The sequence below is a fragment of the Rhododendron vialii genome, chromosome 3a, assembly GCF_030253575.1.
Source record: "Rhododendron vialii isolate Sample 1 chromosome 3a, ASM3025357v1".
Classification (NCBI taxonomy): Eukaryota; Viridiplantae; Streptophyta; class Magnoliopsida; order Ericales; family Ericaceae; genus Rhododendron; species Rhododendron vialii.
In genome coordinates, this window is record NC_080559.1 from 34,891,845 (window position 1) to 34,907,055 (window position 15,211).

The 15,211-nt window shown below is 39.2% G+C and overlaps 3 protein-coding genes across 13 annotated transcripts; 2 read left to right on the top strand and 1 right to left on the bottom strand.

The window, feature by feature from the left end:
- The first annotated feature begins 738 nt into the window (after nt 1–738).
- LOC131320337 (uncharacterized) lies at nt 739–4,976 on the top strand. 9 transcript variants are annotated; one of them, XR_009198193.1, is made up of 6 exons: nt 745–1,521; nt 1,600–1,863; nt 2,196–2,581; nt 2,861–2,929; nt 3,034–3,207; nt 3,307–3,414. XR_009198193.1 is itself a non-coding variant. In XM_058351017.1 (4 exons), exon 4 carries the CDS (start codon nt 3,920–3,922, stop codon nt 4,661–4,663), a length of 744 nt encoding a protein of 247 aa, XP_058207000.1. In that variant the 5' UTR covers nt 745–1,521; nt 1,600–1,863; nt 2,196–2,581; nt 3,901–3,919; the 3' UTR covers nt 4,664–4,976. The 9 variants fall into 9 exon arrangements, 2 of the variants coding, with proteins under 2 accessions (XP_058207000.1, XP_058206999.1); XR_009198191.1 differs by lacking the exons at nt 1,600–1,863; nt 2,196–2,581 and adding an exon at nt 3,901–4,976 and having other exon boundaries at nt 739–1,061; nt 3,136–3,207; nt 3,307–3,408; XR_009198189.1 differs by lacking the exons at nt 1,600–1,863; nt 2,196–2,581 and adding an exon at nt 3,901–4,976 and having other exon boundaries at nt 745–1,061; nt 3,307–3,408.
- A 1,025-nt stretch (nt 4,977–6,001) lies between these two features.
- Nucleotides 6,002–6,558, top strand: LOC131320338 (UPF0057 membrane protein At2g24040-like). The gene is made up of 2 exons (XM_058351018.1): nt 6,002–6,155; nt 6,226–6,558. The coding sequence occupies exons 1-2, from the start codon at nt 6,066–6,068 to the stop codon at nt 6,355–6,357; spliced, it is 222 nt and encodes a 73-aa protein (XP_058207001.1). The 5' UTR covers nt 6,002–6,065; the 3' UTR covers nt 6,358–6,558.
- A 3,134-nt stretch (nt 6,559–9,692) lies between these two features.
- On the bottom strand, nt 9,693–14,364 carry LOC131320334 (protein MULTIPOLAR SPINDLE 1). 3 transcript variants are annotated; one of them, XM_058351009.1, is made up of 10 exons: nt 14,129–14,364; nt 13,974–14,031; nt 13,749–13,895; nt 13,584–13,643; nt 12,982–13,067; nt 12,815–12,869; nt 11,720–11,833; nt 11,100–11,292; nt 10,326–10,396; nt 9,693–10,095 (listed from the first exon to the last, which is right to left on the bottom strand). In XM_058351009.1, exons 1-10 carry the CDS (start codon nt 14,285–14,287, stop codon nt 9,911–9,913), a joined length of 1,128 nt encoding a protein of 375 aa, XP_058206992.1. In that variant the 5' UTR covers nt 14,288–14,364; the 3' UTR covers nt 9,693–9,910. The 3 variants fall into 3 exon arrangements, with proteins under 3 accessions (XP_058206992.1, XP_058206993.1, XP_058206994.1); XM_058351010.1 differs by lacking the exon at nt 11,720–11,833; XM_058351011.1 differs by lacking the exon at nt 10,326–10,396.
- Between the last annotated feature and the right edge of the window lie 847 nt (nt 14,365–15,211).

A 15,211-nucleotide genomic window follows, 5' to 3' on the forward strand; every position in this document is an offset into this window, starting at 1 on the left:
CATACTTCTAATAATTACTCTATTTCTCTCTCCACTCATAACCTCCAAAAATTTGTCAAATTTTTTTTAAAAATTCATCCAAACACAACATATCCATTTTAAAAAAAAATTCTTCAAACATCTATCTAAATAAAAAAGTTATTTTAGTGATAAAATGTTGAATGATATTTTTCGATGTTCAATGAAGATAATTTTTTTCATAAATGATTTTCTCAAAGACACCAACAACATTAGTGATTTGGATTATCTCAGAAACTGTATTTGCAGAGTAGCAATAATGGTTGCAATTATTATTTTTATTTCTTGATGAATAAAGAATATTGAAGAAAAAGAGTAAGGGTTAATTCAATGTAAACTCCTTCAACTTTTCCATTTTGTCAACACGACCTCCTCATGTTTAAAAATCATCAATCTTACCCCTCAACTTTCATTTTCCATCAAGTCTACCCCTCCACTCACTTCCGTTCAAATTTCAACGGGAACCTATGAAAAGACATTACCTAAATACATCTTGTTATGTAGGCTTTGTTTGGAACTTACAAAAAAAAAAGAAAGGATTGGAAAAGAAAAGAAAAAGGGAGGAAAATGAAAGAAAAATAGAAAAGAAAGTTCATTATTCATTGAATTTAAAACTTCTATTTTCTTCCCATTTTTTCTCCCAATCAAACAATGAAAGTGTTAATTTTCATTTCTTTTCATTTTTTTTCCATAAGTTCCAAACAGAGCCTTAAAATTAGGTTTTTTCAGAAAAAAATTCAACCGATCTCTCATCTTTCCTGTCTCTCCCTCAACGCGATCTCTCCTCCCACTCTCTCCCTGGTACACGATCTCTCCCTGCTACTCCCACTTCGTCCAGGACGTCGTCCTCTCCTCCGACGGCCAGTTCGCCCTCTCCGGCTCCTGGGAAGACGAGCTCTGGCTCTGGGACCCCGCCTCCGGCACCACCGCCCGCCGCTTCGTCGGCCACACCAAGGATGTCCTCTCCGTCGCCTTCTCCCTCGAAAACTGCCAGATCGTCTCCGCCTGCCGCGACCGCTCGATCAAGCTCTGGAACACCCTTGGTGAGAAACTAGAACTATTAATTACTTTTCGGATGGAATCATTTGGTAAGAAAAGCAAAGAATAGAAAGGACTAGGGTTTGGGTTGAGTTAATTGGTGAGAAATGTACAAAGATGATGTTTATTTTGATGGTTTGTGGTGAGAATTAAATCATTTTAATTTTTCCTGTTCCTTTGTAGTTTGTAGGGGAAATTGGGTTTCCTGTTTAATTTTGTGCCTTGCTTTTTAATTTTGTCCCTTGCAATCCCTTCAGATCGAATGATTTGGTAAGAGAAGCAAAGAATAGAATGGACTAGGGTTTGTGTTGAGTGGTTTGGTGAGAAATGGTGAGACATGTACACAGATGATGTATGTTTCGATTGGTTCCTTTTTTTCATTCTTACGAAATCTCATGGCGAGAGCTAGTTCCGTTTCTCATCACGCCCTTTTCTCACCATCCATGGAGTAGCAGGGAGAGAGTAGTAGAGATGAGAGCAGAAGGAGAAGGAGATGGGTTTTGAAATTTCTGGGTTTGGGGATCAGTGGGGGGAGTAGTAGAGAGAGAGGGAGAGAGAGAGTAGTAGAGATGAGAGAGGAGGGGCATTTTAGAGTTATATTTTTTTTTTCCGTCCAAGTTAGCTCTTTTTCATCCAAAATTTCTTAACAGAATTGGACGGAAGGGGTGTAGTTGTTGAGTTTTGATAGATGAAGAGGTGAGGTTCATGAGTTTTAAACGTGAGGGGGTCATGTTGACAAAACTTGATAGTTGAAGGGGTATCCTTCGAAATATCCCAAAGAGTAATTTTAGTAGGAGTAGAGTATAGGTAAAAGGGCGCTGCTATTCGCAGCCCTCTATTTACTCCCATAGCCCGTTAAAAATTTTCAATTATACTCGACAGTTAGTTACTGAAATTGAGATATATTTTCAGCATCCAATTACCGAAATATAATTTTTTTTCAACAGATGTTTACCGAAAATGCATGTTCGGCAGTTGTTTACCGAAAGTTAAACATATTTTCGACATGTAGTTACCGAAATATAATCTTGTTTTCAATAGCAATTTACCGAAATGTTATTTATAATTTTCAACAACCATTTACCGAAATGCAGTGGGCTACGGGAGAAAATAAAGGGCTGCGAATAGCGGCACCCTAGGTAAAATAGAGTGGTTGAAGGCTAAAATAAAAAAATGACTTTTTGGATAAGTAATTTGACTAAAAATTTGGCACGTATTTTTGTTTGTTTATAGGGTTTTGAATTTTTTCGATAGGCAGGGTTTTGATGTTTAATTCCTAATGTTGCTGATTCCGATCCAATTGCCTATTCCTACGGAGGTCAAAGCGATTTTATCGTTCTCTTGGGGTGTCGCTTTTGGGCGTATATTGGTTAGGATTTTCAATTTTTGGGGTATTATGAACGTCAACGAACAGAACTTTCTCCACGTTAATCGCTGTGTAGTGTTGTGAATCTTCTTCAATGCGACGCTTGAATCTTCTCCGAAGAACGCGAGCTACGAATAACTGTTCCAATCTCCAAAAATGGTGCGATTTTTCTTTGAATCTTGATTCTTTTTCATTTATTTGCACTCCCAGATTTTCAAGATTCTGTATTTCTCTCTCTGAATCCGTTGTTGATGCATACACAATTGGTGATTTTAGGGTTTCGTGAAGTCTTACTTCTGTCTTTAGAAAGTGTTGTAGCTACTTTGCCTCGAAACGATTGACTGTAGATTCTGTGCTAAAAAATTTGAACGCAACTTCGGAATTGCATACAAAACATCCAATATCTCAAGCAATCTTCTTTCGACAATCTGCATGCAGGGTAGATAAGACTGCGGCAAAATCGAAGGATCAATTACCCCTGTTTTGGGCGAACAGTGGAATATGGATGTAAGTTTTCTGTGTGTTTGATACTTAAAAAGTTACTATCAGTTTAGATTCTAGAATAAAGTTTGCACACTCTTCAACTCTTTCCAAAATATGAACTTTCTCAGAACTTTGAAGGGGCCATGAAATTCAAGAGAGCTACACATCACTCAAAATCCAAATAGTTCTTCCAATGTTAAAAGAATCTCAGTTTGCTTCAACAATTTCAGGTCAGTGTTTTTAAGAGTTTCATCATGTCATACTTTTGGCCTACAATGCTCGTTTGCGGTTTCATATATAAGGTAAATTTAGATTTTAGACTCATAACTCTTAATGTGCATAAATATTTGATTGATGTTTGGCACACTCTCCAACTCTTTCTGAAATAGGAACTTTCTCAGAACTTTGAAGGGGCAATGAAATTCAAGAGGATCACACAGCACTTCAAAATCCAAATAGTTCTTCCAATGTGAAAGAATTTCAGTTTGCTTCAACTATTTCAGGTCAGTGTACTTTGACATTGTGATCATGTTACATTTTTTTCGAACAATGCTTATTCAGTTATTTGTTGTTTCATATGTAAGTTAAAATAGTGTTGTTATTGTATCTTGCTGAAATCTTTACTTGATGTTTATCCTACTTCATTGTTTTAGCCGTACTGATGATTCAAAAATATGGTTTCTCTATGGTATGTGTTTAGCTCCTTTTCAATAGTTACTTTCCAGAGAGCATACTCCCTTGATCTTGAACAAGCTTGACATTTGCCATTTAGTTATTCTCATATGTATATGCTCGTCTTGGTGGGCGTATAGAATCTGGATGTTCTGCGTCTGTGCTTATTTTTATGACATTAAATCCCTTGGATGCCTGGTTTCTTTTACCTTTGTTTCTTCAATCCTTGGAGTTTCAGATTGCATCTGTTCAGATTTGTGATTGATCTTTCTACTTATCCAAGTGTCCATTGATGTCATTGATACTTATTATATTTATCACAGATTAAGGGGTATTCACCCGATGGCAAAACCAAAACAAAGACAGTTGATGGTAGCACCTTCAAACAATAAAAGTACTCCAATTGGCCCTGAGGCAGAACCGCAAGGAGAAGAAAGTTGGGTGATAGTTAAGAAACAGATAGTGAGAATTCTTATCCCTCCTCAACCAGCTAACAAACACTCCACAACACCGGACTTGGGACCAATTCAAGGAAGGGCAATACCGATAAAAACAACCAATACAGAACCTGAATATCCAACGGAGACACACCTCCATTCAGTCGATGAAAGGGAGAAATCTGTGTCATTGGCTCCGAACAAGGGTTTCCCAACTGCTAGAAGAAGTCCTCGTCCGATTCAAACTTTTTCGAAGCTCCCAAGGAAAGATTTTTGGGTGGGAACAAAAAGAGCCCATCAAGTTGAGAATATTGGATTTCGTAAAACACTTGGGGTGTGGAGTGGTTCAAGGGTAAGTAAGCGGCCCCTAAACTTCATCTGCCTGGATGCATTTGTAAATCATAGGATGAGGGCATCAAATCTTGACAGGAAGCTTCAAAGAGCTGGTGGGCTGAGCCGTTGGCTAGCATCCCTGGGACTTGACCAGTTTGTGAAGATATTTCAAGGGAAAAATGTGAACAAATTCCAGTTGGTGAATCTCACGATGAAGAAACTGAAGGATATGGGTGCAGATGCTGTTGGGCCTCGGAGGAAGCTGATGCATGCCATTGACTGCCTTTGCCAACCTTATTGTTTTGAGATCTTGTGAATGTGCACGATATAGAGCATTGGCAAAGTTGAGATGGCGAACAAATGCAAAAGCATAGGGCCAACAAATTGTTGGAATGAACGAAACGGTCCGATCAAGAGGGGGAAAAACACATTGGAGAAACAAGAAAAGAGTCCCTTTGTTGTGAAAGATATTTGTTGGGCCTTGTTTCCCAACTTCCCTTTTTATTGTAAAAAAAAATAAATATCTGAAGCCATTACTGCCGGGTGGCTTATGTATTTTGGACCTGATGTCCAAAATAATTGAGTTGTGTTCATTCCTCTGAATACTGTTGCATATTATTGCTTGTCCAGATTCGGGTGTTCCTTATAACCCAGGAGTTGAAAGCTTGGTAAGATTCTTTTGTGGAATTTTCACATGGCTGGGAGCCTAGGTAGTTGATTTGGAACAAAAGTAGTGTACATAATCTTTTGGTAAAATTACCAAGAAATGCTTTTGATTACTCAAGTGTCCAGGTCAGCTTACGCATCTCGACTAATTTTAGAGGTCAAATCCAACCATCCACTTGCAAAAATCCCAGTTAAAGTCAGAGTAAAATTTTCTATGAATTGAGCGAGCAAATTCCCAAGTCTCAAGCCTGATCACTAGGCCAATCCCTTGGGTTAGTTTCCAAGAAATGTTAACTGCCTAACTTTCTTGTAATGACATTTATTCTCCATTTGTACCGAGTTTGCCAACTTCTTAAGTTAATGAAATTGGAATGGATGAGAGAGGATAGATGTTGTATTTTCTTCATGGGGGCAAATCCTGAAAATTGACAAACGTCAATAGGGGAGGCTAGTGTAATTTCCAGAACATTGAGAGGAGAAACTGTATTTAAACATAAACCTCTGGGGATACGTCCTCGTAGTTTAGTTTAGCCTTTCTGTCAAATTGGGCAAAGGCTATGATGCTCCCAAGTGGTATGGGAGCATCATACTCCCAATGAATTACAGACAACACTTACCATTCACTAAGGCAACACTTACCATTCACTAAGGCAGAACTTACCACACAAATGTGGTAAGTTCTGCCTTAGTGAATGGTAAGTGTTGCCTTAGTGGATGGTAAGTGTTGCCTGTTCTGTGGTAAGTAATTCTCCGTTTTTTAGATCAAAACCGCCTCATTTTTAACAAAACCACCCCATTTTTAGTTTTTGGTTTTGATCTAAGGGCTGTGATTTATCTATTTTTAATCCAAGGGCTGTAATTCATTGAGAGTATGATGCTCCCATACCACTTGGGAGCATCACAGAAGTTTTGGTCAAATTGAGGATTATTATATGAACCGACAGATCACATCCATTTGTTGTTCTCTTCTCCATTAAGACTCCGAAGTCTATCTGTGCGCTCTCTCTCTCTCTCTCTCTCTATCTCTCAATTTCTCTGCCCTCCACTCAACAATGGCAGGTAGTTGCGCGCTCTTCTGCGAAGTAGTAATCGCAATCTTACTTCCTCCCGTCGGTGTTTGCTTCAGGCATGGCTGCTGCAGCGTAAGCCCTCTCTCTCTCTCTCATATCGCCATATATGCATTTGATGTTGATACTTAGGTGTTGATTGCAGGTTGAATTCTTCATATGTTTGGTGTTGACAATCCTAGGTTACATTCCTGGAATAATTTACGCTCTCTATGCTATCCTCTGCGTAGATCGCGACGTCTACCGTGGGGGCGATTACTACGGTCAACTAGCCTAATAATTTACGCTCTCTATCTCTCCTTTGTGGTTATGCTGTAAACTGATGGTCATGAATCTGTTTTCTTCATGTATTGGTTGAATTCAAGCATATATATATTTTTTTTGTACTTCGGAATATGAATTCAAGCATGTTCGATTATCCTATATCGCTATACAATTGAATCTCGCTACTTTTATACTATGGTGGTTGATTTTAGAAGTGATTTGGTCAATGATTGTGGTGGCTCGTAGTCTTTAAGTGTTTGCTTGCTAATTAGGATGAACAAAAAAAGTGAAACTGTGATTTGAGTTTCGGTTCTGCTAACCACCGTCGACTGGAACTTAAGAGTTTCACTATGCGCGCGCTTACGCACTTATATATGTATTCACAGATACTGATACACTTTTTGCTCAGTAGCCACTGTTCACTGAGTTGTGGCTGGCATTTTTCATTGATTCTTATGCTCTTGGTTGATCATTTAGTGGGAAATGTGAAAGTTAGCTTAACCACTCGAATGTTTTGCTCAATAAATCGGAGATTACAATTTGATATTTCTTTTCTTGTGCAGTGAAATAAGGCCCTAACTATCATTAACTGAAGCGACCTTAAAACATCCGCATTCCTAATAAAACTTTTGTTGGGTTCACCTACACCATTCATGCGAGTTCATGTCTATGTGATCTCTACACAAGTCTTGACCTTAAAACATCCACATTCCTAATAATTTTTTTCAGGGTTCACCTAGGTCACTCATACGAGTTCATGTTTATGTGATGACTTGTCTTAGCATTTGTTTCTATTTTATTGGAGAAGCTTCTGCTCTTACGGATACTAATCCAAAAGTTTGGCTGGTGGATTTCTGGACTTGTGAAGATCTGGAATTTGGGTGCATTGACAAGCAGGTAGTGATTCTCGTGGAGATTAGGGATGACACACCATAAACTTGTCTGCTTTACGGGTAGTTACAGGTTGGGGCTTGTGACTATTGTGCAATCATCAAACTCAGATTTCATAGATTTGTATACTGCAGGGCATCACAATGCCCTTTAACTGTCTGAGTTCTTGATAGTTTTAGTGCCAACCAGTGACCATATATGCTTGTTTATAATGGCAAGTTTTTTTGTGAGTAAACATATTTGGTTTGTGGTTATTGCCTTAGAGCAGACCAATCTTTGAAGGTTGAGGTTCTGGTTCTGTAAAGGGGTGATATCATGCTTCATCTTGATGGACCTACAGTTAGCTTTTATGTGTGTGTGTGTGTGTTTGTGGATGTGAGTGATACATGTGTGCTAGCTGTGGGTTGCGCGAAAATGAGCCGTTATATTGGTAGGTACATATGTATGTATCTGTGTTTGTTTTCACGGTGGGGCCTTTCGCCTTTTGGTTACACTGTTGGGCTGAGAAATTGTGCTCAGATTTTCATATAGCCCCTGGTCTGAAGGCAAAGACCGACAAATTTCTTGAGTTTTGTTAGTTTGGTTCAGGTTTGGTTAGTCAATTCTTGTGTTGGGATTCAGGTTAGCTTGGTCCAGGGAAATGGTGATTTTGTTTCATTGCACACTCTATGTTGATTCCCTCTTAAACATTAGACCCATGTTAAGCTGCAGACCTATTTGCCATAGATGATCATCCAGCGATAGCCCAATGCCTTATGTTGCCAAATTCCCTTTTCCACACTTGATCTTTGTACCCATTCCTGTTTCGAAGTACGCATTTTTCACCTCAAGAAAGCTTCCACTGTTTCCCTGTCAATGTATTGAATAGAACAGAATGCAGTTTCCTTGAATTGTTTTCCCAGTAAAAGGCTGTACTGCAGGAACTAATAGAACGGAATGCCATTTACTTCCAGCTATATAAAGCTTTTTCTAAGCTGTTGCCTCGAGTATCGTAGACCGCCAATAATACGTATGGATTATCAGGGCTTGAAAGCTTTGGGTTAGAAATTGGAACTGCCGAAAAGCAAGGCTCGTTTCAGATTGAAATGTACTCATTGGAAACTTGGGTACTGCTATCTAATTGTTTTTTGATCACATAGTGCTATCTAATGAATGCATCCTAGACGTATAGATCAATGTCTCATGCCCCAAGCCTCTTTTCAGCACAAGAAACCATTTATCATGATTTGAATGGACGTGATTTGTACTATACAAGCAGCATGAATGTTCGTGGTTTTCGTACAAAAATGTGTTGCCTTTCAGTTTGATTTCATTCAAACCAAAATGTTTGGCAGCAAGACGTGTAATTCTGAGAATATTAATGCCACGGCGTTCCAGATGAGTATTGATTTGTGTTATCCATTGGTAAATCATTTTCCATCCGACCTTAATCAGTTGTCCACGATAAAATTCAGGTAATAACTTTTCATGTCAGCAGCAAAATGAAATAGAAGATTGATCCAACTGGTAGAGGTGCATCCCTCCCCATTCGTCAAAATGAAATATTGGTCATAAACTTGATACGTTCATTTGCACCTGATCTAGTTCCTGTTGGCCTCCCCCGCTTCTGGTGGCTGCTACTCCTGTGGCTCCTCCGGCTCCGGTGGTGGCTGCTAGTTCTGTTCCTTTTTTGCCTCCTTTACTTCCTTTAGCTCCTTTGCCTTGACTACTTTTGCCTTTGCCACTGACTCCGCCTTTATCTCCTTTCTGCCTTTACCTCGCTACTCCGCTTCAATTTCCTCTTCCGCGTCCTCCACCTCTGCTGCCTCCAAGTCTTCTCACACTTGTGCTTCCACCAAATCCGCCTTGCCCTCTAAATCCCTTGAGAAACCTGAAGTGGTATCTCAGCCGATGTTCGTGAATGAATACCGGCCAACTTTCGCGTCTTCTTCTAGGATTCAATTTCAAGGAGCCCAGAGAACGTTTCCCTTTTATTGAACGAGCTTTCATTGGCTAAGTTTGCAAATGTTTGAGAGGCAACTAATATAATAGAAGATAACTTTTCAAATTAGAGTCCCATTCTCTTGAGGGTCCTCCGTGGTGTGGAAGATTTGGAGAGTTAGGCCGCATGATTTTTCGATCCATCCATTTGTGACTATTTTTAGTATGTGCACCTAAGATATTTCCACGTTCCCAGGTTATGATAACTGGGATTGACAGAAGGACGACCGCCAGCCCAAACTTCAAATAACTCCTTTATGTAGACCTATGTCCTTTATAAGAAAATTACTACCCACCCCTAACGACACTTTTCAAAATTATATTGGTCGTACTTGTACGTACATTCGCCTCTTTCGACTTGGAATCTAGCGTCTGTCCTAAAATGCCAATCCAGTTAGGTTTCTTAATCTAAGAAGCACAGATGCAGACACGAAATACATGACACAACTGTTAGTCTAGGTTTCTTAACCAGTCTAATGGTAACTTGATACGCTCACATCATCCCTTTAAAAAGTTAGAAAGACAATATTTCGAACTAGTAAAATTTACAAAATGGCATGGTTATAGACATAGTTCAGCAATAGCAGAAACTTCTCCAATTCTTAGTATACAGGAGGAATTTACAAACATAGAAAGAAGTTCCTTTCACCTTATTTGCATTGCTGAATGGAGTGCTGTTTGGTGAATATCATGCTTCAGCGCAACAGGTTAGCAAGAATATCCAGGTTGAGCGTGTGGACTAACGAAATCTGTCCCCATTTTTTCCCCAAATCACCAATCACTCGATCCATGTATAGCACATAAAGCCCATTCCGGCTTTCCAAGAGCTCTAATGCCTTCTTTGCATGAAGAACGGATGTCACTCCTTCTTCGAAAAGCCCTGTTGTTCACACATACATAAGAATCTTGGTCTAAACAAAAACAGGTTTGAATGGTAATCTAGTAAAATTCTTTTCCACCAGCATAATATTAACAACAATTCCAGTTCATTTTCCATGCTTCTTGGTGTTATACGAGCCGATGATTAACAATGAAGTGAGTTTAAGGAAATTACAAACCGATTTCAAGAACAACATTAGGAAAATTAAAATGACACAAGTGCAAGCTTACTTGTGTCGAAAACTTCACTGCTTGACCAAGTCAGTAAGTAATCTGATACCAGAAACTCAATAAGCTGGATCCTGCCATCCACACAAGAAATGTGGCAATTTATAGCAGATGTCACCAAAGGTTCCTTATATGATTTAAGTGCTAAAATGAAGAATCCAGGATAAGCAAATTTTAATTTACAGGAATCAGGTATTAGTTTTTAAACAAGGCCATATATCCTCAAGACATCAAATGATAAGAGGCTTGGGGATCCATTAACTATTTGACTCCAATGAACCCACACATTGCGGCAAAAGGAAGAATGGATCAGTTTTACGAGATGACAAGAGGATTCAACATAGGAGGAAGTAGACTCGTCAATTGAAGTAGGTATGAAAGAACAGTAGAAGGGAAGCCAGTACCCTGGTCTGAATTGAAATCAGAGGAAAAAGACAAGGAGTATCATCCTGAGATGGTTTGAGAAATGCCGGTTTTTGTTTAAATTGCAACACAAAAGTGTGTTATATGGAACAAATGACATAACAAATTATTTTACAGAACTGCGTGAGAATTAGATTAATGTATGAAATAGAAGTGCTGGAAAAAATCAGTGGAAAGGCCTTCAGTTCACCACATAGGTCAGCAGTAAAGAAAGACCAAGCACCAAAAACTAAGCAAGGGCAAGAAAACAAACTTACAAGTCATGTGACTGATGTTCAAGAAGGTAGTATGATAGTATCATATATGATCACATTCAAGTGGAAGATAACCGAAACATTACTGTAGTAGACTTACATCATATACATACAATCATGCATGTTGGGAAAAGCATCATCAAATGGATCTATGAAGAGTAAGCTTTCTCCCAGAACTGCAATTCTTTGAGAAACAGAAAGTATCACTCGCTGTCCAACATAACACTCACTCCCAAGGTTACGAATCAAATGCTGAATGCGGAACTGGACATCAGCGTCCAAGTGATGCAATTCTGAAAGACATATGCAAAATGAAAATCCAAGATGAGTATTTAAAAGACCATTGAAGAGTATGAAGAAGGGTTGTCTGACAGTGTATCTGAGATTAAAATAGGGCAACAACGTCGAACAATATGACATTAAGTTGTTGCTGGCATCATAAAAAGAAAAATGTTCCATGTATAGCCATATAGGAAAGAATGGCTTCCTATTAACCGAAATTTGAAGACACTTTCGCAGAAGAGTCCTGTCGGAAGAGAGTGCTGGTTCTACTTTTCTCGTCATTGTATCATTACTCAAGCAAATTTACAAGGTCTTTTTAGGATCATACCTATGAGTATGTGCACGTGTTGTAAGTTCATAACAGAGATAATACACAAAGGCCTGCTCATCTCTGATATAAGGTGCTTTCATTGCATGCCAATTTTTTGGTTTGCTCACCATCTGCTTTTGACGCAGTGCACATTCTTCTTACCAGACGAACAATTAAGCTGCAGACAATTCCTTCAAGAAGTTCTGTGTTCTTTCCAGTTGACAATCTGTTCTTGAAGGCAGCTTCATAAAGAAGAAACCAACACAAAAAGTTTTAATGGCAACAACAAAAGAAAGCAAGAACAGTTTACATCTTAACATACTAGCATGCAGGAGAGATGATTTTTATTGCAGCACTATAAAAGTATGAAGGGGAAAAAAACTCAAAAATAAACTGCAAACTGCAAAAAGAAGAAAAGGTGGATGCGGGTGGCTTCTCACTCCTGAGTCCTGATGAACTCAAACGATGCGGGTGGCATCTCACTCCTGAGTCCTGATGAACTCAAACCATGGTATCTTTTCATAATTTTGGCCATTAGTCTTTCTCCAACAATTTTGCATCAATATATTTTCTACTAGTTTTTGGTTTTTGTTCTTGTAGGCTGTTCAAGTCGAACAAATCACACCTCCGGCTTCTCTTTGTAATGCATAACCAAACCTCATGTAAGTTTGTACTTCTAATATCCTCAACAAATGCTGCCTCTCACTACTTTCCACTGCTTCTCGAGATGATATTAGCCATCCTCGTTTGAGATATAACCACCTTCTAAAACATACTTTTGAACTAATGACTACCAAGCATTTCATTATTGGTTGTAGACATTAGTAAGCATAGCATTCATGGAATGAGTGCAAAGTCAAACTGACAAACACATGTATGACACTTAAAATCTGGCAGACACCAGTTACAAGTAGCCATCCGTGGTTCAACATCATCAGTATCAATATATGGACTTGCAGTATCCAAGGGAGATATGTGAAATCTAAGCACGTACTTTTTCTCGTCCATTAAAAATCTTTGTCTAACTGCAGTTTCCATGTCCATGTCAAACATATTGCATTCACAGATTCTCGTCTCCCAGCATGCCTTTAGTATGACACAGTGACGTATAGATGTATATGAACATATAGATTGCGTTATCTGGAAACAGACTGGGATTCCAATGTCTATATGGCAACAGACATCTTGAAGGACATGAAAAATCACATATTATGAGTCAATACCTAGAATGAAGTCCACAGCTTGGTGTGACCAGTTCAAAAACTTTGTCTCCTCAACCTGCGATATAAATTTGAAAACAAAATATCAACAAGACACAAACACACACGACACAGCCGTACAAAGGGTAAGATGATCAAAGGAAAGTATATAAAGCCAAGAAGTAACGCACCTTGACAGGTTTAACCGTATCACAAAGCTCCACGAGAAAATCAACTGAGGCCCTAAGCTGTTCAATTTCATCTTCACCGCTACAATCTGCAATAAAACACATCAAACATAGATTGCAAATCTAATTTGCAACGAAAATGCGGTACTACTTTACAAAAAGCTGAGGGAACCTAATCACAAGAAGAAACACAAAGGAGGAGCTTGCTGTTTCTTAAGTTCATTCTCTTGTGTATTAGCCTGTGAGACTATTCAGTATTCTCATAGCCACATGTGTCACTTTATAAATACGTTCTGTATTTTCTACTATATCCCTAAATGTATCTATTAAAGCATAAGAATATTCTTCTTTGTCGTAATAAAACCACCACCACGGTGATCGTGAACCTAACTCACATTAGTGAACCACGTAATCTGGTGTTCTTTTGTGTTTGCAATTACATTCTTTTATTTTCTACGTCTTTATCCCCTAGATCTTACCATAAAATAGTACCACACTCACAGCACACAATTTTATTTGACATTAAACACTAGCAAAATCAAGATAAACTCAAAAGAGACTGCTATTATAACTTGGCTACTTGGTCGGTATAGTAGTCTACTCACCAGAAAAACGATGTGCGTGTTTTGAGCTCTCTCTTTTCCTTCTTCTTTCATTCAACCGCACTGTTAAATCAGAAAGCAATAATTTCAAATACAAAACATGAAAAAAGCATGAAGAGGTTAACGATGGACGATGATGAAAATTACAAAATAAGACTGTCACGTGACCTTGTCGGAGAAATCTACTGCGCAAAACGTCACTGAACCTCCCATCAGAGTCATTGCTGAACCGATTAGGGCTCAATGTCCCCAAATTATCGAAGAAGTAGCATTTGCAATTCGCAGTTTGGCCGAACAAGTCGCACTGTGAATTATCTGAAAAATTGAAAAACAACACAAACCTCAATCACAGACAAACGCACGCAATACGTAAGGAAATAGAGTTTAAGTTACCTTCAGCTTGCTTGAGATCTTCTCTGAGCCTAAGAAGCTCTTGCTTTCGCTCCTTCGCCTGAAATCCACAACGAAGTCGACCAAATAGCGATGTTTCAGGTGATCTTTAGTGGAAACGTAACTGTGAGTATACATATGAGAGAGGAGAGAGAGACCTTTCGCTTCCATTTGAGAGCGTTGGATTCAGAAGTCGATGGATGTTGTTGATGAGGAGGCGGCTTTTGGAGTAGCTTTGATCGAACAAGTGCCATTGCTATTGCGAGCCTCAGGGACGTATCCGAATCAGTCTTCGTTTGCTCCTGCTCTGTTGACATCTCTCTCTCTCTCTCTCTCTCTCTCTCTCTCGTTACGCGGGAGTTCCGAACCTTGCTCAATTTGGAAGAACGGTTGTAGACTCTTTTTTTTTCCCCAATCAATAGCGGTTGTAGACTTCGTCCCAAAGTATCTGTAACTAGAGCTGGCCAACAGACACGAGACACGACAACACGACACGAACCGGACACGAAGTTAGCGGGTTAGGGTTGAACATTTCTGACACGAAACACGAAAATAACACGACTCGAGAACACGAATTCTAAATGGGTCGGGTTAGGGTTGAACACGTGAGACACGAAATTGACACGACCAACACGGTTACGAATCTGTGTCACCCATTTTCACGAACATATATACATAATATATGGTATATCTGCAATTCTATATAGAGTTAGACAACAGACACGATAACACGACACGAACCGGACATGAAGTTAACGGGTTAGGGTTGAGCATTTCTGACACGAAACACGAAAATGACACGACTCGAGAAACACGAATTTTAAATGGGTCGGGTTAGGGTTGAGTGATTTGTGACACGAACCCGACTGACACGACACGAACACGATCCGACACGACCTGTTACCCAGGTCTATCTGTAATGATATCCGTTTGGTAAGTACCACTGGGTTTTTACTTTTTATCAATACAATCTTTTCATTTTAAAAAAATATATTTAATGAGCCAAATGGAACAGGCCGAGCAAGGAGAAATTTTTGGGTGCCGAGGGGTATCATACATGTGGTACTCCGCATGCGATCTCAGCCGTCCAAACGTGTTTTGAACTGTCTAGATTTTAGAAATAAAAAAAGAGGAGAGAGAGTGGTTGGGTGAGGGGAGAAAGAGGGTAGAAATTTGGGCCGTCAAAAACATGTTTAGACGGCTAGAATGCGCACAGAATACCGCCACGTGATACCTGCTCG

Excerpts from the sequence above, each read along its gene's own strand:
- LOC131320337 (XM_058351017.1), top strand. The coding sequence starts at position 3,920 with ATGGCAAAACCAAAACAAAGACAGTTGATGGTAGCACCTTCAAACAAT.
- LOC131320338 (XM_058351018.1), top strand. The coding sequence starts at position 6,066 with ATGGCAGGTAGTTGCGCGCTCTTCTGCGAAGTAGTAATCGCAATCTTA. Across the intron at positions 6,156-6,225 it reads TCAGGCATGGCTGCTGCAGC|GTTGAATTCTTCATATGTTT; the intron begins GTAAGCCCTCTC and ends TGTTGATTGCAG.
- LOC131320334 (XM_058351009.1), bottom strand. The coding sequence starts at position 14,287 with ATGTCAACAGAGCAGGAGCAAACGAAGACTGATTCGGATACGTCCCTG. Across the intron at positions 13,644-13,748 it reads CAGTAGATTTCTCCGACAAG|TGCGGTTGAATGAAAGAAGA; the intron begins GTCACGTGACAG and ends CTGATTTAACAG. Across the intron at positions 10,096-10,325 it reads CAGTGAAGTTTTCGACACAA|GGCTTTTCGAAGAAGGAGTG; the intron begins GTAAGCTTGCAC and ends TGTGAACAACAG.